Source organism: Doryrhamphus excisus, linkage group LG3, assembly GCF_037039965.1.
Source record: "Doryrhamphus excisus strain RoL-2023G ecotype Guam linkage group LG3, RoL_Dexc_Guam_v1.1, whole genome shotgun sequence".
Lineage (NCBI taxonomy): Eukaryota > Metazoa > Chordata > Actinopteri > Syngnathiformes > Syngnathidae > Doryrhamphus > Doryrhamphus excisus.
In genome coordinates, this window is record NC_136359.1 from 1,773,565 (window position 1) to 1,799,656 (window position 26,092).

A 26,092-nucleotide genomic window follows, 5' to 3' on the forward strand; every position below is an offset into this window, starting at 1 on the left:
TGCAGGGAGACGGAAAAGTTAGCATGTTAGCATGTTAGGCTGCACGTTGAGAGGCGTCGTCGTGGATCAGTCCGGTCATGAGCGATGAGCGATGACTATGTCTTGTAACGCGTCCATCTTCAAGTCCGGATAATAAAGACGTCTTTGTCCTTTTTTGCTCTTCTTTATTGTTTTAGGCCGCCGGGCTCTGGCAGGTCGGATTGAAAGGACAATTTTGTTGGGAATAACGGAGTGTTTGCAGGTCAGGTAATTTTAAGGTGTGTCATGGCGGCTGTGAGAGAAATAGCTGCAGTCAGCGTGTGGTGGATGCGTCTTATTTTCCCTGCAGAGTCCCAGTGATTTACTCTGCTGCTGGAAGTGTGTGTGTGTGTGTGTGTGTGTGTGTGCTCACACACTCCTGTCGGTGTATGTGTGTGTTGTATCAGTACACAGCATGATGACGAAGGCCGATTAACACTTCATTTACTGTAAATCAGTCGATTTATGGAGTAAATCTTTTTACAAAATATCTTTATTCTTTATATATTATATTATATTATATTATATTATATTATATTATATTATATTATATTATATTATATTATATTATATTATATATAAATAAATAAACAAACAAATATAATATAAAATAAATAATAATAAAAAATATATGATAAATATAATAAATTATATTAATTAATTATATTACATCCTATATATAAAATATATGTATATATATAAATAATATATAAATAAATAAATATAAAATGAAATAAATAATATAATAAATAAATAAATATAAAATAAAATAAATAATAATAGAAAATATATGATAAATATAATAAATTATAACATATATTGTATTTATTATATATATTATTATATATATATATATAATATAAATAAAATTATATATACATAATACTCTATTATATTATATATAAAATAAATATATACATAACTAAATAATATAATAAATAAATAAACAAATATAAAATAAAATAAATAATAAATAACAACAATAATAAAAATATATAATACAAATAATAAATTAGATTAAATAATTATATTATATCATATATAAAATAAATATATATAAATAAATAATATAATAAATAAATATAAAATAAAAAAAATAATAAATGAAATAAATATTAATAATAAAACATATATAATAAATTATATTATATTTATTATATATAATATTATATAATATAAATAAAATTATATGTACATAATACTATTATATTATATTACTATTATTATTTATTATATTATACTACTAAATCTTATTATTATATTATATTACAAAATATCATATAATAATTATAATATTATATTATTTATTATATTATACTACAAAATCTTATTATTATATTATATTACAAAATATCACAAAATGTACTATCAGCGGCTCTGACCGTAGGAAGGCTTTCTGATGATGGTGAAGAGGATCTCGTTCTCGGGCGTGTCCTGGTCCAGGACGCTTAGGGACGAGTTGGTGATGACAACTCCGGAGTTCTCCTCCACATGGATGCTGCTCACCGACACCACAGGCTGGCTCGCCTGCTTCCCCTGACGACAGAGAGGAGAAGAAGAAGAAGAAGAAGAAGAGGACGTCTTTAATTCTTCCTGACGGGTCGCAGCAAACGTTCATCAGCAGGCTGACAGCAGTGATCACTTTGCGTCTTACAGGAAAGGTCACACCTGACTCAGGAAATGGATGGACGGACCTCCGCCCAGCTGTGGAATCAATGAGAGGACCGCTAGCTTCTACGAAGCATGCCGACTACAATATATCAATATATATATCATACAATTTTCACAAACAGCACAGTTTGGCGCAGCGCGGCGCACCCACGCCTCCCACCAGCGCAAGTGGCAAAGAGGGAGGATAGAAGGCGTGAGAGGGTTTAACACAACCGAGTGTAATCTAGACATAATCCCTGCAGCGTGTCCTAGGTCTACCACGGGGCCTTTTCCCGGCTGCTGGCCTGGGAACGCCTTGGTGTCCTCCCTTGGTGTCCTCCCTTGGTGCTCCTCTGGAGCTGGAGGAGGTGCTGCTGAGCTACTGAGACTGCTGTGACCCGGACCCGGATAAGCGGAGCAAAATGGATGCAATTTTCATGAAAAGCACAGTGTGGCGCAGCGCGGCGCACCCACACCTCCCACAGTGCAAGTGGCAAAAAGGGAGGATAGAAGGCGTGGGAGGGTTTAACACAACCGAGTGTAATCTAGACATAATCCCTCCAGCGTGTCCTAGCCACACCCCATTGGCGTGGCCAGCCCACATTGCAATTTTCATGAACAGCACAGTGTGGCGCAGCGCGGCGCACCCACGCCTCCCACAGTGCAAGTGGCAAAAAGGGAGGATAGAAGGCGTGAGAGGGTTTAACACAACCGAGTGTAATCTAGACATAATCCCTCCAGCGTGTCCTAGCCACACCCCGTTGGCGTGGCCAGCCCACATTGCAATTTTCATGAACAGCACAGTGTGGCGCAGCGCGGCGCACCCACGCCTCCCCACTGTGTAAATGGCAAAAAGGGAGGATAGAAGGCGTGAGAGGGTTTAACAGAACCGAGTGTAATCTAGACATAATCCCTCCAGCCTTGGTGTCCTCTCGGTGGAGCTGCAGGAGGTGGCCGGGGTACCGGGAAGTCTGGGCTTCCTTACTGAGACTGCTGTGACCCGGACCCGGATAAGCGGATCAAAATGGGTGGGCTGGCCACACCCCGTTTGCGTGGTCAGCCCACATTGCAATTTTCATGAACAGCACAGTGTGGCGCAGCGCGGCGCACCCACGCCTCCCACAGTGCAAGTGGCAAAAAGGGAGGATAGAAGGCGTGAGAGGGTTTAACACAACCGAGTGTAATCTAGACATAATCCCTCCAGCGTGTCCTAGCCACACCCCGTTGGCGTGGCCAGCCCACATTGCAATTTTCATGAACAGCACAGTGTGGCGCAGCACGGCGCACCCACGCCTCCCACAGTGTAAATGGCAAAAAGGGAAGATAGAAGGCGTGAGAGGGTTTAACACAACCGAGTGTAATCTAGACATAATCCCTCCAGCCTTGGTGTCCTCTCGGTGGAGCTGCAGGAGGTGGCCGGGGTACCGGGAAGTCTGGGCTTCCCTATTGAGACTGCTGCGAACCCGGACCCGGATAAGCGGATCAAAATGGGTGGGCTGGCCACACCCCGTTTGTGTGGTCAGCCCACATTGCAATTTTCATGAACAGCACAGTGTGGCGCAGCGCGGCGCACCCACGCCTCCCACTGTGCAAGTGGCAAAAGGGGAGGATAGAAGGCGTGAGAGGGTTTAACACAACCGAGTGTAATCTAGACATAATCCCTCCAGCCTTGGTGTCCTCTCGGTGGAGCTGCAGGAGGTGGCCGGGGTACCGGGAAGTCTGGGCTTCCCTACTGAGACTGCTGCGAACCCGGACCCGGATAAGCGGAGCAAAATGGATGGATGGGATGGAGTGTAATCTAAACCAATCAAATGAGCGCCTCTCATTGCCTTTAAATGCGTAGCATTAAATAATGGTTGCTGTGATTGCAGGGTGCGCTTCGACTGCGCCGAGATCAGACCAGGTCGGAGCTGGCCATCTTTCAGGGCACGCTGTTTACTCGTGAAATTGTCACTGCGCCAAGCTGAAAATGTGGGCACCTCCCACTGGTGCGCCGCCACGCCCATTTCGGCGCCGCCCAGTCTTTAAAAACTTTATTTGTCAAACACGTCACCTGGATGTGGATCTCCACGTTGAAGGCCTCGGTCTGGCTGTGTCCGTCGCTGATGTAGAAGCTGAAGGCGTCCTGCTGCGCTCGCTGACCTTTGCGCTGCACGTAGAAGATGTGCTCCAAGCTCAGGTCGTCCACAGAGAAAGGAACGTCGGGCGTGACGACGCGGGAGCCGCCCACTGCGCCACCTGATGGGGGGCGGTTGATACGCACGCATTAAAAGCGCTGTCAAGTTGTCAAAGTAAAAGCCTGGATAAATGATCGTGACTATCACATTAATGGCCGCCGTCGTTTCCGGACGCCTGACGTCCGTGCATCACTCTGCTCCGACGCGTCATGTCGCACGATTGCGGCGAGGTGTCAGTTTGTTTTGACAGCACGGAGGCGGGACGGCGGTTTTCTTAGACACGGGATGAATGAGCCGACTCAGCCGTGTATTATAACCCCTGACACGCCGCATCTCCATCATTTGGAAGGTGAGCGAGAGGAGTCTCTTATCTGGAGGAGAACCTGCCCGGAATGACAATCACTTGCATCGCTAGCCGCTAGCCGCTAGTCTTGGGAGATAATCATAATAATAATAATAATAATAATATTGTGTAATATTCCTGGTTGGCCATCACGCTAAAGTTGTTTTTCAAATTGATACCAATAACTCCAGGCTGATACGGTACCGATAAGTCACATTTAGAACTAACTCGATGTAGTTTGTGCACACCTGGAGGTAAGGAGAACTGGAACAAATCTGGATTAGATTACATGACATTACTACTACCACATCACTACTATCAGGAGAACCAGAGTATAGACTGGGAGGAGCTACTTGGCTTGGCCCAGAAAGGTGCACTGTATTCGGGTACACGTTCCGAGTAGTTTGAGTTTATTTCTGTTATATTTTTATATATTTTTATAGGTTTTTATTTCGACCGATACCGATCCTGATAATCCATGAGTGAAATCAGCCAATACCAATACCGATACCAATACCGATCCTGATAATCCATGAGTGAAATCGGCCAATTGCAATGCAGATACCGATCCTAATAATCCATGAGTGAGATCGGCCAATACTGATGCAGATACCAATCCTGATACTCCATGAGTGAAATTGACTGATACCAATACCGATCCTGATAAAATATGAGTGAAATCAGCCAATACCGATACTGATACCAATAATCCATGAGTGAAATCGGCCAATACCGATGCAGATACCGATACAGATAATCCATGAGTGAAATCGGCCAATACCGATACCGATAATCCATGAGTAAAATCGTCCAATACTGATACCGATCCCGATAATCCATGAGTGAAATCGGCCAACACCGATGCAGATACCGATCCTGATAATCCATGAGTGAAATCGGCCAATACCGATGCAGATACCGATCCTGATAATCTATGAGTGAAATCGGCCAATACTGATACCGATCCTGATAATCCATGAGTGAAATCGGCCAATACCGATGCACATACCGATCCTGATAATCCATGAGTGAAATTGGCCAATACCGATACCGATACCGATAATCCATGAGTGAAATCGGCCAATACAGATACCGATAATCCATGAGTGAAATCGGCCAATACTGATACCGATCTTGATAATCCATGAGTGAAATCGTCCAATACTGATACCGATCCCGATAATCCATGAGTGAAATCGGCCAACACCGATGCAGATACCGATCCTGATAATCCATGAGTGAAATCGGCCAATACCGATGCAGATACCGATCCTGATAATCTATGAGTGAAATCGGCCAATACTGATACCGATCCTGATAATCCATGAGTGAAATCGGCCAATACCGATGCACATACCGATCCTGATAATCCATGAGTGAAATTGGCCAATACCGATACCAATAATCCATGAGTGAAATCGGCCAATACAGATACCGATAATCCATGAGTGGGGGTGGGTCTCACCTTGCTGGGTGTTTTCAATGAAGCCGTACTTGGGGGGGCTGACCAGCCAAACCAGCAGGTTCTTCCTGGGCGTGTCCTGGTCTGATACGATGATGTGATTGGTTGACAGCTGCACACGACCGCCTTCGTGGACCTACGAGTCGCAGCAATAGATGACAAGATTAGCCGAGGAGTAGCTACAGTCAAGCATGTGTGCTGCCTGGACGGGGGTGCTGCGGTTCTTTGCGGGAAATCTAACAGAGCTGTACAGGTTGCTGTGTTGGGACTCCTGTTCAGGTGTGAAAACTGACATACGAGTCAGTTGGAATACATCTTTACCAAAAATGAACCCTAGTTTCCCCGCAGCAGCACTCATGCACCATACTTGACTGGAGGCAAGACACTTGTCACCTTGGAGGTGTATTCAGACTCCTTATTAGGTTGTAAAACAACCAAAAATTAACCGCAGTTCCCCCAGTACAGGCAGCACTCATGCACCATACTCGACAGTAGTTAAGACACTTGGAGAGGTGCATTTGGACTCCTTGTCAAGTTGGAAAACTGAGATGTGGGCCAGTTTCTGCTTCACAGTGTGACAGTATATGTTGGAATTCAGCTCGCTCCAAAAATGAACCGTAGTTCCCCCAGTACAGGCAGCACTCATACACCATAATTGGCAGTAAGCAAGACGCTTAGCATCTTGGAGGTGCGTTGGTACGCCTCATCAGGTTGTACTGCCTCACAGTATCATAGTACACGTTGGAATTCATCTTTGCCTTTACTGAACCACAGTTTCCTCTAGTACAGGCAGTATTCATACACCATACTTGACAGTACGTGTTGGAATTCATCTTTCCCGGTACTGAACCACAGCTCCTCCAAGTACCATGTTGGAATTGATCATTGCCAAAAATGAATTGCAGACTTCCACTGATGGCAGCACTCATGCACCATACTCGACAGTAAGCAAGACACTTGGAAGTGCATTTGGACTCCTTGTCAAGTTGGAAAACTGACACGTGGGCCAGTTTCTGCTTCACAGTCTGACAGTATATGTTGTAATTCATCTCTCTCAAAAATGAACCGTAGTTCCCCCCAGTTCAGGCAGCACTCATACACCATAATTGACAGTAAACAAGACGCTTAGCATCTTGGGCGTTTGTTGGTATGCCTCATCAGGTTGTACTGCCTCACAGTATCATAGAAAACGTTGGAATTCATCTTTCCATTTACTGAACCACAGTTCCCCCTAGTACAGGCAGTACTCATACACCATACTTGACAGTACGTGTTGGAATTCATCTTTCCCGGTACTGAACCACAGCTCCTCTAAGTACCATGTTGGAATTGATCATTGCCAAAAATGAATTGCAGACCTCCACATGGCAGCACTCGTGCTCCATGCTTAAAGTATACCCAAGTACCCAAGATCCACTATGACAGAAATGACCAACGAGGGTGATGACCTTGATGCCTCCGCGCACAGTGACCACGGGCGGCTGTCTGGGCGTGGAGGTGATGGTGATGGTGCACATCTGGTTGTCAAGACGATGGTTGTCGGAATCGTAGACGACAAAGTGGAAGATGTCCGTGACCGGCTGGTCGCCCGTCTCCAGCGAGGTCACGTACCTGTCGACGTGAAAACATTGTTGGCACGTTAAACAGACAACTGTCCGAATGCCACTAGCAAAACTGGGCGTCAACCAATAAACACATACACACTAGCATTTATAACCCACAAGGTATGCTGGGTAATGTCGTGTTGGGGGTGTGTGAACATGGGCTTCCCAGTATTGGTGTGTATTTACGTGTACTTCGGTATGACACAGTTACATTGTGTGTTTCACATGTGTTACTCAATGGGTTATTTTTGGTTGCACCGTGAGTGAGGAATTAAAATTAAAATTAAAATTAAAATTAAAATTAAAATTAAAATTAAAATTAAAATTAAAATTAAAATTAAAATTAAAATTAAAATTAAAATTAAAATTAAAATTAAAATTAAAATTAAAATTAAAATTAAAAGTAAAATTAAAATTTAAATCCTGTTAAATTAAATTTTAATTTTAAAATTGTAATTGTAAATGTATGAATAAAAATATAATAAAAATTATTATTTTGTAATTAATTTTTAAAAAACCATGAATTATATTAGGAAAGCAGGAAGTGAACAAATGTCACAGCTACTGATTGTAAAAGTACCAGATGGAGGGGTAGGATTTAATTAAAATTAAAATTAAAATTAAAATTAAAATTAAAATTAAAATTAAAATTAAAATTAAAATTAAAATTAAAATTAAAATTAAAATTAAAAACTGTTAAATTAAATTTTAAATTTTATAAATTAAAAAAATAAATTTAATTAAAATGATTATTTTTTAATTAATAAAAAAAACCTTAAATTATATTAGGAAAGCAGGAAGTGAACAAATGTAACAGTTACTGATTGTAAAAGTACCAGATGGAGGGTAATAAGCTTTGCTTCTTTCTACTCCTTTTGGACATGTGGAACTGGGAACTGATTATGGGATGCACTCAATTGGAATCTGATGCATGTTCAAATGAAATTAAACCATTACCATTACCATTACCATTACCATTACCATTACCATTACCATTACCATTACCATTACCAATTGTCATTTTTACAACGTTCCGCTTAAGCAAATTGGACGCCGTGCTGCATTCGGAACATCCCTGGTCTACTCCATCTGCAGGGAAAGGTAAAGTGTCCCCCCCCCCTTTTCTACTTTGGTAGAGTCAAAATAAAAAGACTAAAGAGGCCAACCGGGGGCTCCTTTCCAGCCCCTGATTGATCCATCAATTAAGCGTGGTATCTCCACGTGTAGTGTCTATCTATCCATCCTTGGGATAACGGCGGATTAAAGGATGCGTTCAAATCCGCCGGCGAGCAAACAAAGCATGGAATCCATAGTGGTCTAAGCCAACGTCATTGTCTTCTCTATGCTAAGTATTCGTCACTGTCAACGCTGCCTGCAGAGACGCTGCTGCAGGAAGCCTGCAGTGATGAAAAGACGCGGTTAGCGTGTAAATATTTATCTTTCATCTCCAGGGTCGCCCCGACTCGTCGTTACCGGTAAGGCTTTATTTTCTTCTCTCGCTTTGGTTTTGTTTGCTTTCATAATGCCTGACAAGAACGTGGTCTCCCAAGGAGAAGCAGAACCTGAGATGAAAGGAGACAGAATGGAAGTGTCGGCTCTTTGGCGGGAGGGGACGCCATCGAGTATTCCACTTATTTTATCTGCTCCGATCGGAATGGATGATGAAGGTCCGCATGAGTCTGCCTGGCAGTCTAAGATGAGGGAGAAACCGACAAAGACGTGGAGATCCCCAAACTAACCTGACGCTGCCGAGGTTGATGTCCTCCATGGTGAAAGTGGAGTACTCCCTCAGCTCCTGAGGCTCCTGCTGGGTCCGAGTCCGGGTCAGGAGGCCGTACATCGGCACCGACACCAGCTGGATTCGGATCTGATCGTCCAGGGATGAGTCGTCCTACGAGAGACGGAACGTGTGTGAGATCGAGATAACTATGACTGGGTGCACTGGGTCAAAGCAGGGTGAATCCGGATGTGATCCAGATTGGCAACAGTGTGAACCCAGTGTGTAATATTCCCAGCGACAACCCGCCGATGTTGACCAGCTTTTTGTGTTCCTTTTCCTGGGTATAATCCTGGGTAATCATGGGTATTAATGGATAATAATGGGTAATCATGGGTATTAATGGATAATTATGGGTAATCATGGGTAATCATGGGTAACAATGGGTAATCATGGGTATTAATGGATAATAATGGGTAATCATGGGTAATCATGGGTAATATTGAGTAATAATAGGTAATCATGGGTAATAATGGGTAACAATGGGTAATCATGAGTATCAATGGCTAATAATGATTAATAATGGGTAATAATGGCTAATAATGGGTAATCATCAGTAATAATGGGTAATAATGAGTAATAATGTGTATTAATGTGTAGAAATGAGTAATAATGACTAATAATGGTAACAATGGTCGTAATGGATAATAATAGGTAAAATGGGTAATAATGGGTAATAATGGGTAATAATGAGTAATACTGGGCAATAATGGGTAATAATGGATAATAATGAGTAATAACGAGTAATAATGGATAATAATGGGTAGTATGGGTAATATGGGTAATAATGGATAATAATGAGTAATAATGGGCAATAATGGGTAATAATGGATAATAATGAGTAATAACGAGTAATAATGGATAATAATGGGTAGTATGGGTAATATGGGTAATAATGGATAATAATGGGTAATAATGGGAAATAATGGGTAATAATGGATAATAATGAGTAATAACGAGTAATAATGGATAATAATGGGTAGTATGGGTAATATGGGTAATATGGGTAATAATGGATAATAATGGGTAATAATGGGAAATAATGGGTAATAATGGATAATAATGAGTAATAACGAGTAATAATGGATAATAATGGGTAGTATGGGTAATATGGGTAATAATGGATAATAATGGGTAATAATGGGAAATAATGGGAAATAATGGGTAATAATGTGTATTAATGATAATAATGGGTAATAATGAGTAATGTGTGTAATAATGGGTAATAATGACTAATAATGGTAATAATGGGTAATAATGGATAATCATGGGTAATACTAAGTAATAATGGGAAATAATGGGTAATAATGTGTATTAATAATAATAATAGGTAATAATGAGTAATATGTGTAATAATGGGTAATAATGACTAATAATGGTAATAATGGGTAATAATGGATAATCATGGGTAATACTAAGTAATAATGGGAAATAATGGGTAATAATGTGTATTAATGATAATAATAGGTAATAATGAGTAATATGTGTAATAATGGGTAATAATGACTAATAATGGTAATAATGGGTAATAATGGTAACAATGGGTAATAATGGATAATCATGGGTAATACTAAGTAATACTGAGTAATAATGGGTAATAATGACTAATACTGAGTAACAATGGGTAATAATGGGCAATATGGGTAATAATTGGTAATAATGGATAATAATGGGCAAAAACATGTTTTATTTTATGTATATATATATAAATATAAATATGTGTATTTTTAGCATTCCTCTCTAAGTTCCGACTTACAGTGTAGGCCAGATGTGAGCGCTTGATGACCGTGCTGCTTTGCTTGCCCACTTCCAGGGAAAGACTGGAAGCGGGGTCTCGCTGCGGCCCGTCGTTGCGGGCGCCCAGCACCGCCACTTGCACCACCGTGGTCGCCATGGAGATGCCGTCGCTCACAGAGAAGGTGATGGCGTCGTCCTGGTCGGAGAGCCCGGCGTGGCGGTACAACAGAACGTTGTGGGTGACGTCGTTGAAGGTGAAGATGTCGCCTGGCGTTGAAGGAAAAGACCCGGGTTAACTTCCTGCCCCCGAACGCCTCACGGGCCGATTTCGGACCCGAGGTCTCTCGGTCTTACCGTTTGTCATGCTGGTGTGAGCGCCGCCTTCGCTTCTAACCAGCTCGCCGTGCACGGGCGCTTCCACCAGCTCGAACTCCAGCTCCTCGGGAGACGTGTCGGCGTCGCTCACCGCTAGATGCTGACCGCCTCCACAGCGAGAACGAAGAAGCACATTTCATTTTTGTTGCATAGACCACTTTAATATCCATCCCGTGTGTCTGCTGCGTCCTTTCCTTACCCACGGTGGCCTGGCCCCCCATGCTGACCTCCAGAAGCGGGTCCAGCACCTGAAACATGGGCGGCTGCTGGTGGTTGGTCAGCAGCAGGACGGCGAAGTCTAACTCGGGGGTCGTGTGTTCTCCATCAGACACTGGAGGACAAACGGACAACCAATGAATGAAGCGGATTGGCAGGTTTTTCTCCGTTCCACCATGACTTCCTCCAACATCTTCTACCTTTGGTAGTCTGCCATGATGCATTAAGTCCACTCTAAACCCAAACACTACATGTTAACTCCATGTATGACATAGCAGCATACAAACATGCCTTTATGACATCAAGAAGCCCTGAGAGAGAAGAAGAGGATGGAGATGATTGAGCAGCTGCAATGATGGACAGCATGAGGAGGAGGAATGAGTGGAGAAGGAGCGGAAGGACATTTATCACAGAGATGAATCGGCATGCGGCGGGAACGGAGGAGCGCATGCAGCGAGACGGGTGAGGGAGGGTTGATGAATTCCTACATGCACCGTGACATTAAGAAGAGGTAGCGTCACAGTATGGGAGTGTATGAGTGCCCCTGACAAAGGTGAGCTGTGGTTCATTTTTGGGAAAGATTAACTCCTACATGCACCGTGACACTAAAAAGAGGTAGCGTCACAGTATGGGAGCGTACGAGTGCCCCTGATACTGGTGAGCTATGGTTCATTTTTGGAAAAAATGAACTCCTACACGCACCGTGACACTAAGAAGAGGTAGCGTCACAGTATGGGAGCGTACGAGTGCCCCTGATACTGGTGAGCTATGGTTCATTTTTGGAAAAAATGAACTCCTACACGCACCGTGACACTACGAAGAGGTAGCGTCACAGTATGGGAGCACACGAGTGCCCCCGTCACTGGTGAGCTGTGGTTCATTTTTGGGAAAAATGAACTCCTACATGCACCGTGACACTAAGAAGAGGTAGAATCACACTATGGGAGCGCATGAGTGCCCCCAACACTTGTGGTTAATTTTTGTGAAAGATGAACTCATACATGCACCGTGACATTAAGAAGAGGTAGCGTCACAGTATTGGAGCGCACGAGTGCCCCTGATCCTGGCGAGCTTTGGTTCATTTTTGGGAAAGATTAACTCCTACATGCACCTTGACACTAAGAAGAGGTAGCATCACAGTATGGGAACGTACGAGTGCCCCCATTACTGGTGAGCTGTGGTTAATTTTTGGGAAAGATGAACTCCTACACGCACCGTGACACTACGAAGAGGTAGCGTCACAGTATGGGAGCGCACGAGTGGCCCCAACACTGGTGAGCTGTGGTTCATTTTTGGGGAAAATGAACTCCTACATGCACCGTGACACTAAGAAGAGGTAGCGTCACAGTATGGGAGTGCACGAGTGCCCCCGTCACTGGCAAGCTGTGGTTAATTTTTGGGAAAATTTAACTCCTACATGCACCGTGACACTAAGAAGAGGTAGCGTCACACTATGGGAGCGCATGAGTGCCCCCAACACTTGTGGTTAATTTTTGTGAAAGATGAACTCATACATGCACCGTGACATTAAGAAGAGGTAGCGTCACAGTATTGGAGCGCACGAGTGCCCCTGATACTGGCGAGCTTTGGTTAATTCTTGTGAAAGATGAACTCCTAAATGCACTGTGACACTAAGAAGACGGAGCGTCACAGTATGGGAACGCACGAGTGCCTCCGTCACTGGTGAGCTGTGGTTCATTTTTGGGAAAGATTAACTCCTACATGCACCGTGACACTAAGAAGAGGTAGCGTCACAGTATGGGAGCGTACGAGTGCCCCTGATACTGGTGAGCTATGGTTCATTTTTGGAAAAATGAACTCCTACACGCACCGTGACACTAAGAAGAGGTAGCGTCACAGTATGGGAGCGCACGAGTGCCCCCATTACTGGCGAGCTGTGGTTAATTTTTGGGAAAGATGAACTCCTACACGCACCGTGACATTGTGCGTCTGCTTCACAGAGCATTGTCAATTCATCTATTCCCTTTAATGAGCCGTAGCACTGCAGTCCCAGTGGCACTCGTGCAGCTCTGGACCATGACGCTACCAAACCGGCATGCTTTATTTGTGTGTGTGTGTGTGTGTGTGTGCGTAGGGCGAGACGGGCGAGGGAGGTGGGCGTGGCCATGAGAAGACCAGATGCTGCAAGTTGAGACTCTTACCCGTGAAATAGACGCTCAGCGACTCGGGAAGACCTGCAGGGGGTGAAAGAGCAAACAAGTCCGACCCTGAACTTCAAAAAGGCTTTATTTTCCGAGCATTTAAGGAGCAAATGAATAACCTGCGAATGAAATGTTAATATCACTAACAGGTGCCTGAAGGTCCCGTATTGTAGTAATTTTGAAATGGTGCATTCAGGTGTATTAGTTGTGTGTTAGCCTTGATGCAGGAGTAGATTCAAAGTGCTTTCAGTAACCGCGACTGTGTTGTGTATCGGTGGCTTTAATACTAATTGCGTTTGCATCCATGTGCATGAAACGATTTATAGCAATTGACTAAATTCAACCCTTTCAATGCAAGCCATTTTGGATGATTTTTCAAGGCACACTTATGATTGTGTTCTATGCTTATATAAACATGGAAGCCACCTACAGAAAGTGTACTTCTGAAAGATTGGGGTCGTTTTTATGGCTTAAAAACGATGTTGACGTAATAGTGTTTTTATAGTATAATAATAGTAATAGTAATACTATTTTTTAGGCATTTATGAGTAAACAAAAAAAGTAATCCTGGACAAATTTCATACAATTTATTTTGACACTTGTTTTTTAAGACGTGTAGCGAAGCCTGCCTTTTTTTTTTAAGGTGATTTTTGGGAAGTAGGCGGATTTCAAAGCATAATGGGTAATCATGAGTATTAACGGCTAATAATGATTAATAATGAGTAATAATGGGTAATCATGGGTAATCATGAGTATTAACGGCTAATAATGATTAATAATGAGTAATAATGGGTAATATTGGGTAATCATGAGTAATCATGGGTAATAATGGGTAATAATGGTAATAATGGGCAATAATGGGTAATAATGAGTAATAATGGTAATAATGGGTAACAATGAGTAATAATGAGTAATAATGGTAATAATGGGTAACAATGAGTAATAATGGGTAATAATGGGTGATAAAGGGTAATAATGGCTAATAATGGGTAATCATGAGTAATCATGGGTAATAATGGGTAATAATGGTAATAATGGGCAATAATGGGTAATAATGAGTAATAATGGTAATAATGGGTAACAATGAGTAATAATGGGTAATAATAGGTAATAAAGGGTAATAATGGCTAATAATGAGTAATCATGAGTAATCATGGGTAATAATGGCTAATAATGGTAATAATGGGCAATAATGGGTAATAATGAGTAATAATGGTAATAATGGGTAACAATGAGTAATAATGGTAATAATGGGTAACAATGAGTAATAATGGGTAATAATGGGTAATCATGAGTCATAATGGGCAATAATGGGTAATGGATAATAATGAGTAATAACGAGTAATAATAGATATTAATGGGTAGTATGGGTAATATGAGTAATAATGGATAATAATGGGTAATAATGGGCAATAATGTGTAATAATGATAATAATGGGTAATAATAAGTAATAATGTGTAATAATGGGTAATATGACTAATAATGGTAATAATGGATAATAATGGGTAATAATGGGCAATAATGTGTAATAATGATAATAATGGGTAATAATGAGTAATAATGTGTAATAATGACTAATAATGGTAATAATGGATAATAATGGGTAATACTGGTAATACGGGTAATCCTGGACAAATTTCATACAATTTATTTTGATACTTGTTTTTTAAGACGTGTAGCGAAGCCTGCTTTTTTTTTAAAAAAAAAAAAAGGTCATCTTTGGGAAGTAGGCGGATTTCAAAGCGTTTCAGGGCCTCTTCTCCCAAAAGTGGAGCAACCAGGTAAAGGAGATGATTGACTCTTCTTGCTCCTGCATCATTACAAAGTCACTTTTTAAATAATCAGGGGGCCATTTTTCCAGGGGGAGCGCCTCATTAGGACACAAAGGTGCGGTTTTGAAAATAACGGCGGCTTTCTTTGAAAAGATGTCGCTAGCTCGGCATTAGCATTTCAGAGACAGTCTGAGACGGATAGAAAAAAACTGATTTCTTGACCATGAAAAGCTGATGAAATGATGCTTATATCGTAAAAAGATAAATGGCAGACATTTAATAACGGACAATATGATAAAAAAATACAATTCAGCCTTATAAATATGAATGTTGTGTTTTGACAACACTATTTGGAATATCTTACATCGTAGCATGACTGCTAGGAGTTTCTCTGGAAGCCGTTCTACTTCTCATTAAAGAACCCTGGTCTATTTTGGAGCTGGGAGCGGATTTTCCCTTGACACATATCATGAGGAATGTTGGTTTCTCCGCGTGTGTGCACTCGTGTAGCATGACCGGCCAATGAGAGAACTTGTATAAATGACTGGCATGGAGGTGGATTGTTATAATATAAATCCCTCGGTCAATAAACGGCTTCATTCGTACGTGACAACATCCCAATGTCACGACTCATTAGAGGAGACAATTAGAATGGGGGGGGGCTCACCAATGAAGGAGTACTGGTAGAGCTCCTGGAGGTGTGAAGGAGCCTGGGGGGGTCTGTAAATGATCTTGCCGTTGTCGACGTCCGCCTGGGTGAAGTGTTTGACTGCAACGTGCGGTCTGTCCCGGTGCTCAATGGCCCCTGGGGGAGAGGCGGGGAGGAAAAAGAAAAGATTGAGTCCAATGATCTGAAAATCTCACCTCCAAGGATGGTTGGTGTTTTGAAATATGTCTCAGAGGCAACAGGGACGCCCGAGGGGGGTGGAATCGTTAGCGGCCGATGGGAGTCGAACATGCGAGTGAGCAAGGGATGCCTAAATATTGCATTGTCGGAATATTTCCCGCTGGCAGCATGTGCAAAGAGCAAGAAAATTGAGTTTTACTTACAGTCAAGCACAGTGGTAGTAGAGCGCACGAGTGCCCCCCACACTGGCGAGCTGTGGTTCATTTTTGGGAAAGATTAACTCCTACATGCACCGTGACACGAAGATGAGGTAGCGTCACAGTATGGGAGCGCACGAGTGCCCCCCACACTGGCGAGCTGTGGTTCATTTTTGGGAAAGATTAACTTCTACATTAAGAAGAGGTAGCATCACAATATGGGAGCGCACGAGTGCCCCAGACACTGGCGAGATGTGGTTCATTTTTGGGAAAGATTAACTCCTACATGCACCGTGACACTAAGAACAGGTAGCGTCACAGTATGGGAGCGCACGAGTGCCCCCGACATTAGCGAGCTGTGGTTCATTTTTGGGAAAGATTAACTCCTACATGCACCGTGACACTAAGAAGAGGTAGCGTCACATTATGGGAGCGCACGAGTGACCTCGATACTGGCGAGCCGTGGTTCATTTTTGGGAAAGATGAACTCCTACACGCACCATGACACTAAGAAGAGGTAGTGTCACAGTATGGGAGCGCATGAGTGCCCCCGACACTGGTGAGCTATGGTTCATTTTTGAGAAAGATGAACTCCTACACGTAGCGTGACACTAAAATGCATGATTGTGGCAACGTGGCATCACAAAACAGGAGCGCATGAATGCCTCCAACACTGGGAAGCCGCGGTTGAATTTTGGAAAAGATAAATTCCGTGTGCACCGTGACATGCACCGTGACATTGTGAGTCTGCTTCACAGAGCATTATTAACCATTCTTCTATTCCCTTTAATGAGTCGTAGCACCGCAGCCCCAGTGGCACTCGTGCAGCTCTGGACCATGACGCTACGTATGTGTGTGTGTGTGTGTGTGCACGAGAGACCTTGTCCTGCTGGTAAAGGTTTGGTGATGTTGTAGATGAGATGATCGCTGGAAGTCTCAGAGTCAATGAAGGAAAGAGCTGAGGACGTTATCTCCGTCACTCGGTCCTCCAGAGCCTGCACACACACAAACGCACACAGGACGACACAAACGCACACAGGACAACACAACACAACATGAATCCCAGAAAATGAAAGACTTCCATAATACTGATATCCACATGATCCCAGATGGAACGTGGAATAGTTCTGTCTCCAAGTCGTGGACCTACAAGTCGCAGCAATAGATGACAATATTACAGTCAAGCATGAGTGCTGCGTGAACAGGGGTGCTGTGGTTCTTTGCGGGAAATCAAGCAAAGCTGTACAGGTTGCTGTGTTGGGACTCCTGATCCGGTGGGAAAACTGAGTCCGTTAGAATTACCAAAAATGAATCCTAGTTTCCCCGCAGCAGCACTCATGCACCATACTTGATTGTAGGCAAGACACTTTCTTTCTGCATCACATTGTTACAGTATACGTTGGAGTTGATCTGTATCAAAAAATTAACCACAGTTCCCCCAGTGCGGGCAGCACTCGTGCACCATACTTGACTGCAGGCAAGACCCTTGTCGTCTTGGATGTGGGTTGTGACTCTTGTGGTGCCAGTTTCTATCCACATGATAGAACCAGATGGAACGTGGAATAGTCTCCAAGTCGTGGACCTCCAAGTCAAGCATGTGTGCTGCCTGAACGGGGGTGCTGTGGTTCTTTGATGGGAATCTTGCAGAGCTGTACAGGTTGCTGTATTGGGAAAACTGACATACGAGCCCGTTGGAATCTTCACCAAAAATGAATCCTAGTTTCCCCGCAGCAGCACTCATGCACCATACTTGATTGTAGGCAAGACACTTTCTTTCTGCATCACATTGTTACAGTATATGTTGGAGTTGATCTGTATCAAAAATTAACCACAGTTCCCCCAGTGCGGGCAGCACTCGTGCACCATACTTGACTGCAGGCAAGACCCTTGTCGTCTTGGATGTGTGTCTATCCACATCATAGAACCAGATGGAACGTGGCATAGTTCTGTCTCCAAGTCCTCCATATGCTTATCACCTGATTCAAATAGTCTTGGGTGTCCTGGCATGTGAGTCTGCCCTTCACCGTCTCTGAAGACGGTTTTGTCAAATTATGACCCAGATTATTTTCAAGAACTTGTCAGCAGTCACGTCATGTTAGGTTAGGTTTGGTTTGGAGTGAAGTTTTTCCCCTCACCGTGACTTGCAGGTCACAGTCCGGGTCTAGCTGAGGGAATCCGGGGGTTTGCGGTAGGACTCCGATGGTGAAGGTCTGTGCATCAGTCCGTGTGGCCGCGGCCGCTTCTGTGGAAACCTGAGGAGATGGAATACAAACATGACTGAGTCGTACGCCCCTCCTTGAGGTGTTTGAACCCGCCAATCAATGGCGAGCCGACCACAGCGGGCGCTGAGTCAGTCCAACTGAGAGAAATATCGATGGTTCTGTAGATCCCCTCCAACATCGAGGATATACGGTGCATGGTATTATGTTCCGTCTATAAATCCTGTTAGTCCAACGTCAGGGCTGGATTAGTGTGGTGCAATAACCTGCCCCGCAGGCTTGATGCTCACCGATAGTGAAGGTTTGAATCTACAAAAAGCTGTTCTGTATCTAGTGTGCATTGGAAATATCAATCAATCAACCTTTATTTGTAGCGGCCTTTACAACACACAAGATGACCAAAGTGGTTTCCATTCAAATCAACAATAAAACTAAGTCAGTGATGGTGCGCAATTCAGGGGGCAGCTTATTTCATAGCCTGGGCCCAGCGACCGAAAAGGCCTGATCGCCCCAGAGTATAGTCCTTGCTCTGGAGACTTCCAACAAAAGCTGGTTTGAGGACCATAGGGCCCTGGTGGGGTTCCAAACCCGCACCTGTTCAGACAAATAGAGAAATATGTATTCAAAACCCCTTCCCAGAATGACAAGGGGGAGCTGGTTGACAATGTCAAGGGAGTTGGGAGCACAGCAGGGAAAGCTCGAGTTAGACACTTTGTTATCATGGATTGAGGTCCCCCCGCTCAAGAAAACACATGTACTGATCCGTCGGAACAATCAACACCGGAATGACCCAACCCAGCCCAACCTAGCCCAACCTCAACCCTAACCCTAACCCCACCCCCAACCCCAACACAACCCCAAACCCAACCCAACCTTAAACCTAACCCCAACCCCAACCCTAACCCAACCCAACCCAACCCCAACCCCAACCCTAACCCCAACACTAACCCTAACTCTAACCCAGCTCGACCCCAACCCAGCCCAACACAACCCCAACCAAACCCAACCCCAACCCCAACCCCAACCCTAACCAAACCCAACCAACCCAACCCCAACCCTAACCCAAACTTAACCCCAACCATAACCCAACCCAGTCCCAAGCCCAACCCAACCCTAAACCTAACCCCAACCCCAACCCCAACCCAAGCCCAACCCAACCCTAAACCCAACCCCAACCCCAACCCCAACCCAAACCGAACCAACCCAACCCCAACCCTAACCCAAACCTAACCATACCCCAACCCAATCCCAAGCCCAACCTAACCCTAAACCTAACCCCAACCCCAACCCCAAGCCCAACCCCAACCCTAACCCAAGCCCAACCCAACCCTAAACCCAACCCCAACCCTATCCCAACCCTAACCGTAACCATAGTAATCCAACCATAACCCTAACCCCAAGGCTTGGAGAATGGGATGTGGTCCCCTGAGACCGGAATTGAGCTCTTTGGCACCAATTGGACTCAACAGTGACTCTAAGTCCAACAGCATCCCTGCTGTTGAAAATGGGGGTGGAGACATTCTGCTTTGGGGGCGTTTCTCTGGGACACTTCAGGCCAATACAGGAAAGGTCTGACGACAAGTCCATGACAGCCAATGAAACACTTACTTCAACAGGAAGTCTTCCCCGTGGAATACCCAGACTTTATCTCCAGCAGCCCCCAGGACCCCCAATTTATAACCTTTATTAAATGTTCTTTTCTGGAGTGTTCATATCTTTTGCGAGGCGGCAAACTAACAACATCCACTGGGAATCAAACACTTATTTTCCCCACTAGAGCCGTTTCTCCAGTGGTGCATTGCAGTAGACGGTAGATACTTCAATGTGCTGATGAAAGACCGACTGTGGTCTTTTACCACAACTATTTTTGGATAGGATGTTGTTCAAATGTGATAACGAGAGCGGATTCAAATTTGAATGCGGGGGGGGGGCTCAGTACTGACCTGGAACTGGAAAGAGTCGCTGCCGACCGCGGCGCCAAAGTGGCGGTACCAGACGGCGCCATCGTCGACATCCTGCTGGGTGAAGGAGGTTGTACTGGTGTAGCCTCGCTCGTCCATTAGCGACGGGATCCAACCTTCAGGGGGGGCGTCGGCCGGCATGGACACCAGCACCACCTCACCTGGAAGGAGAGGTTTGGATCACACCTGGACAGCTGAAACATGACGCTACAAAGAACCGATAACCACATCTCGTTTGGGAAAGATGAACTCCTACATGCACCGTGACACTAAGAAGAGGTAGCGTCACAGTATGGGAGTGCACGAGTGCCCCCGACACTGGCGTGCTGTGGTTCATTTTTGGGAAAGATTAACTCATACATGCACCGTGACACTAAGAAGAGGTAGCGTCACAGTATGGGAGCGCACGAGTGCCCCTGACACTGGTGAGCTGTGGTTCATTTTTGGGAAAGATGAACTCCTACATGCACCGTGACACTAAGAGGCGGTAGTGTCACAGTATGGGAGTGCACGAGTGCCCCAGACACTAGCGAGCTGTGGTTAATTTTTGGGAAAGATGAACTCCTACACGCACCGTGACACTAAGAAGAGGTATCGTCACAGTATGGGAGCGCATGAGTGCCCCCGACAATGGTGAGATGTGGTTCATTTTTGGGAAAGATGAACTCGTACACGCACCGTGACACTAAGAAGAGGTACTAGTGTCACAGTGTGGGAGTGCACAAGTGCCCCCGACACTGGCGTGCTGTGGTTCATTTTTGGGAAAGATGAACTCCTACACGCACCGTGACACTAAGAAGAGGTATCATCACAGTATGGGAGCGCACGAGTGCCCCTGACACTGGCGAGCTGTGGTTCATTTTTGGGAAAGATGAACTCATGCATGCACCGTGACACTAAGAAGAGGTATCGTCACAGTATGGGAGCGCATGAGTGCCCCCGACACTAGCGAGCTGTGGTTCATTTTTGGGAAAGATGAACTCGTACATGCACCGTGACACTAAGAAGAGGTATTGTCACAGTATGGGAGCGCATGAGTGCCCCCGACACTGGTGAGATGTGGTTCATTTTTGGGAAAGATGAACTCATGCATGCACCGTGACACTAAGAAGAGGTAGCGTCACAGTATGGGAGTGCATGAGTGCCCCCGACACTGGTGAGATGTGGTTCATTTTTGGGAAAGATGAACTCATGCATGCACCGTGACACTAAGAAGAGGTATCATCACAGTATGGGAGTGCATGAGTGCCCCCGACACTAGCGAGCTGTGGTTCATTTTTGGGAAAGATGAACTCCTACACGCACAGTGACACTAAAAAGAGGTATCGTCACAGTATGGGAGCGCATGAGTGCCCCCGACACTGGTGAGATGTGGTTCATTTTTGGGAAAGATGAACTCGTACACGCACCGTGACACTAAGAAGAGGTATCGTCACAGTATGGGAGCGCACGAGTGCCTCAAACACTGGCGTGCTGTGGTTCATTTTTGGGAAAGATGAACTCGTACACGTACCGTGACACTAAGAAGAGGTATCGTCACAGTATGGGAGCGCACGAGTGCCTCAAACACTGGCGTGCTGTGGTTCATTTTTGGGAAAGATGAACTCTTACATGCACCGTGACACTAAGAAGAGGTAGCGTCACAGTATGGGAGCGCACGAGTGCCCCAGACACTAGCGAGCTGTGGTTAATTTTTGGGAAAGATGAACTCCTACACGCACCGTGACACTAAGAAGAGGTATCGTCACAGTATGGGAGCGCATGAGTGCCCCCGACACTGGTGAGATGTGGTTCATTTTTGGGAAAGATGAACTCGTACACGCACCGTGACACTAAGAAGAGGTACTAGTGTCACAGTGTGGGAGTGCACAAGTGCCCCCGACACTGGCGTGCTGTGGTTCATTTTTGGGAAAGATGAACTACTACACGCACCGTGACACTAAGAAGAGGTATCATCACAGTATGGGAGCGCACGAGTGCCCCTGACACTGGCGAGCTGTGGTTCATTTTTGGGAAAGATGAACTCATGCATGCACCGTGACACTAAGAAGAGGTATCGTCACAGTATGGGAGCGCATGAGTGCCCCCGACACTAGCGAGCTGTGGTTCATTTTTGGGAAAGATGAACTCGTACATGCACCGTGACACTAAGAAGAGGTATTGTCACAGTATGGGAGCGCATGAGTGCCCCCGACACTGGTGAGATGTGGTTCATTTTTGGGAAAGATGAACTCGTACACGCACCGTGACACTAAGAAGAGGTATCGTCACAGTATGGGAGCGCACGAGTGCCTCAAACACTGGCGTGCTGTGGTTCATTTTTGGGAAAGATGAACTCTTACATGCCCCGTGACACTAAGAAGAGGTAGCGTCACAGTATGGGAGTGCACGAGTGCCCCAGACACTGGCGTGCTGTGGTTCATTTTTTGGAATGATTAACTCCTACATGCACCGTGACACTAAGAAGAGGTAGTGTCACAGTATGGGAGCGCATGAGTGCCTCCGACACTGGCGAGATGTGGTTCATTTTTGGGAAAGATGAACTCCTACATGCACCGTGACACTAAGAAGAGGTAGCGTCACGGTATGGGAGCGCACGAGTGCCCCCAACACTAGTGAGCTGTGGTTCATTTTTGGGAAAGATGAACTGCTACACGCACCGTGACACTAACAAGAGGTAGCGTCACGGTATGGGAGCGCACGAGTGCCCCCGACACTGGCGTGATCACACCTGGATAGCTGAAACATGACGCTATGAAGAACCGATAACCACACACAGAAATCCGGAAGTTTGTTCCTCTCTTCTGGGAACACTCGGCTATCTGTTCCCAAAGCGTTCCCACAAGATTGGATGCGTACGAAAGGTCCGAGTAAAGATTGAGATGCTCGACTAAGACTCTCAGAGCTCCATAGGTTTTCTTGATACCAACGTGATCTTTACCGTATTTGGGCTGTCCGTTTGAGGCCAGTATGGTATAAACTATGTCGTCGGTGCTGACCCCCTTGTAGTCGGACTGCAGGTACTTCTTACTCAGTCGCACCATGCCGCCCTCCTTCACCCAGGTGAGGGGCACCGACCTCAGGTGGGACGCCTGCAAGAACCAATCACATGCGAGAACACAGAAGCATGAGTGTGTACACTTAAAAGAAAAGTACTTCCCCATCCCTTCTTCTTATGGGCCGGATGTTTTTTATTTGTACTGTGTGACGGTCCAGATGGTAGGAGTTAAAAAATATATATTTAAAGTACTACCTTCTGGTTTGCACTAAAAGCACCAGCCGGCATATGGTACACTGTCACAACAAATGTTGATGACAGGAATGAAAAGAAGGAACTTTGAGCCAATCAAGGAACGTTGGGATTGAATTAGAATGACAGCAAATGTTAAGGAAAAGTCATTTGTGATGGAACGTTTAGGATTTCCTGAAATAATTGAACCTTTTCCTTGACAAAGGAAAATCTCACACCCCGAGTCAGTAGTATATTCAAGCATGAAATCCAAAGCATAATGATACAGGTTGCAGTACTTATGAGTACCTATACATTACTAGTAGTATATACTTTAAATGTATGGGTTATGCTTCCATGCGTTCAGCTTGTTAGCGTCCCCGATTGGGAGCTAACCATGGTACAGTGAGACGGGGAGTTCTGTGGTTCGGGTGGGGTCAGGGGGGCGTGAGTCGGGGTAGTTCATGGTGGTGCCTCAACTCAACAGCATAATTAGAGTCTTAATTAGAGTGTGAAAAGGAGACATTTTTTAAGGGTGTCTCACTTTCTGGCCTTTTTGAGGGAAATATCGTAACAGGACCCCCCTGCACATAGCGGGAATCGACGGCGCACACGCACGCTCGGCATGTCTACGGGAATCGACGGTGCACATGTCCATGGGAATCGACAGTGCACTTGCACAGCATGTCGACGGGAATCAACGGGAGTCAACGGGAGTCAACGGGAGTCAACGGGAGTCAACGGGAGTCAACGGGAGTCAACGGGAGTCAACGGGAGTCAACGGGAATCGACGGCGCACACATGCGGCATGTCCACGGGAATTGAAAGTGCACATGTGCAGCATGTCAACGGGAGTCAACAGGAGTCAACAGGAGTCAACGGGAGTCAACGGGAGTCAACGGGAGTCAATGGGAGTCAACGGGAGTCAACGGGAGTCAACGGGAATCGACGGCGCACACATGCGGCATGTCCACAGGAATTGAAGGTGCACATGTGCAGGGAGTCAACGGGAGTCAACGGGAGTCAACGGGAGTCAACGGGAGTCAACGGGAGTCAACGGGAATCGACGGCGCACACATGCGGCATGTCCACGGGAATTGAAGGTGCACATGTGCAGCATGTCAACGGGAGTCAACGGGAGTCAACGGGAGTCAACGGGAGTCAACGGGAGTCAACGGGAGTCAACGGGAGTCAACGGGAGTCAACGGGAGTCACTTATGGAAGGTAAAATAGGTTTTTTGATATAATATGTTATTCATATTTTCCAGCTTGTATAACAGTCCTTACTTTCTGGCTGATGTGGACTTGCAGCAGAACATTCTGGTAGCTGTGTCCGTCATTGACCTGCAGCACCATGTGGTCCTCTGCGGACCGGGACCCGTCGTGCACGTACTGAACCTGCTCCCGGGCCAGCTCCTCCAGCTTGAAGCGGCTCAGGGCTCGTTCGCCGTGGACGCGGGTCAGGCGGCCGTGACGAGGGGGCTCCAGGACCATGACCAGGACGTCTGCCGGGTTGTCGGCGTCGTCGAGAAGCAGGACCGATTTGGTGATGGTCGCCACGGCACCGGGACCAATAACGGGCAAGGGAGCTAGGGTCAGGACCCTCGGAGGCTGGAAGAGATAAGAAGAACCTAAGCATAAACGGTGTGTTCACGGAACGTCATGGCAAAAGGAATGCTGCTCTTTAACAGCTGAAAAGGCAGCATTTCAAGAAATGCTGCAATTGTTTGACAGACTGTACAAATTGCATATGAAAAAATACAAAATCTCGTTTCCTTTTCGCTGACTCATTCTCATGCATCAATGCATAGATGCACCTGAAACCAACGTTTGGCAACAGTACCGTGTTTTGTTATTTTTTATAATAGAATAAAATGCTAATGAGGGCCAACAACAGTCATTTGAGTGGCATCCCTCTTGTTAGCACTGTCTACAGTTGAAAAGATGGTCATGGATGCACCTGAAACCAACGTTTGGCAACAGTACCATGTTTTGTTATTTTTTTTATAATAGAATAAAATGCTAATGAGGGCCAACGACAGTCGTTTGGGTGGCACGCCCCTCGTTAGCACTCCATTTGGTTGGAACAATGGTCATAGATGCACCTGAAACCAACATTTGGCAACAGTACCATGTTTTGTTATTTTTTTAATAATAGAATAAAATGCTAATGAGGACCAACGACAGTCGTTTGAGTGGCATCCCTCTTGTTAGCACTGTCTACAGTTGAAAAGATGGTCATGGATGCACCTGAACCCAACGTTTGGCAACAGTACCATGTTTTGTTATTTTTTTATAATAGAATAAAATGCTAATGAGGACCAACGACAGTCGTTTGGGTGACA

At 45.0% G+C, this 26,092-nt stretch overlaps 1 protein-coding gene across 1 annotated transcript in view; it reads right to left on the reverse strand.

Moving 5' to 3' along the window:
- fras1 (Fraser extracellular matrix complex subunit 1) overlaps positions 1 to 26,092 on the reverse strand; it is a 179,531-nt gene that overhangs the window by 26,283 nt on the left and 127,156 nt on the right. The window contains exons 28-42 of the mRNA XM_058069762.2: positions 25,035 to 25,358; positions 23,460 to 23,610; positions 20,501 to 20,679; positions 18,474 to 18,590; positions 17,219 to 17,333; positions 15,962 to 16,099; positions 13,522 to 13,554; positions 11,343 to 11,474; positions 11,123 to 11,251; positions 10,788 to 11,035; positions 8,994 to 9,145; positions 7,099 to 7,261; positions 5,654 to 5,786; positions 3,722 to 3,906; positions 1,401 to 1,554 (exon numbers count right to left, since the gene is read on the reverse strand). Coding sequence (XP_057925745.2) covers positions 1,401 to 1,554; positions 3,722 to 3,906; positions 5,654 to 5,786; positions 7,099 to 7,261; positions 8,994 to 9,145; positions 10,788 to 11,035; positions 11,123 to 11,251; positions 11,343 to 11,474; positions 13,522 to 13,554; positions 15,962 to 16,099; positions 17,219 to 17,333; positions 18,474 to 18,590; positions 20,501 to 20,679; positions 23,460 to 23,610; positions 25,035 to 25,358 — 2,353 coding nt within the window. The remainder of the gene's footprint in view (positions 1 to 1,400; positions 1,555 to 3,721; positions 3,907 to 5,653; positions 5,787 to 7,098; positions 7,262 to 8,993; positions 9,146 to 10,787; positions 11,036 to 11,122; positions 11,252 to 11,342; positions 11,475 to 13,521; positions 13,555 to 15,961; positions 16,100 to 17,218; positions 17,334 to 18,473; positions 18,591 to 20,500; positions 20,680 to 23,459; positions 23,611 to 25,034; positions 25,359 to 26,092) is intronic.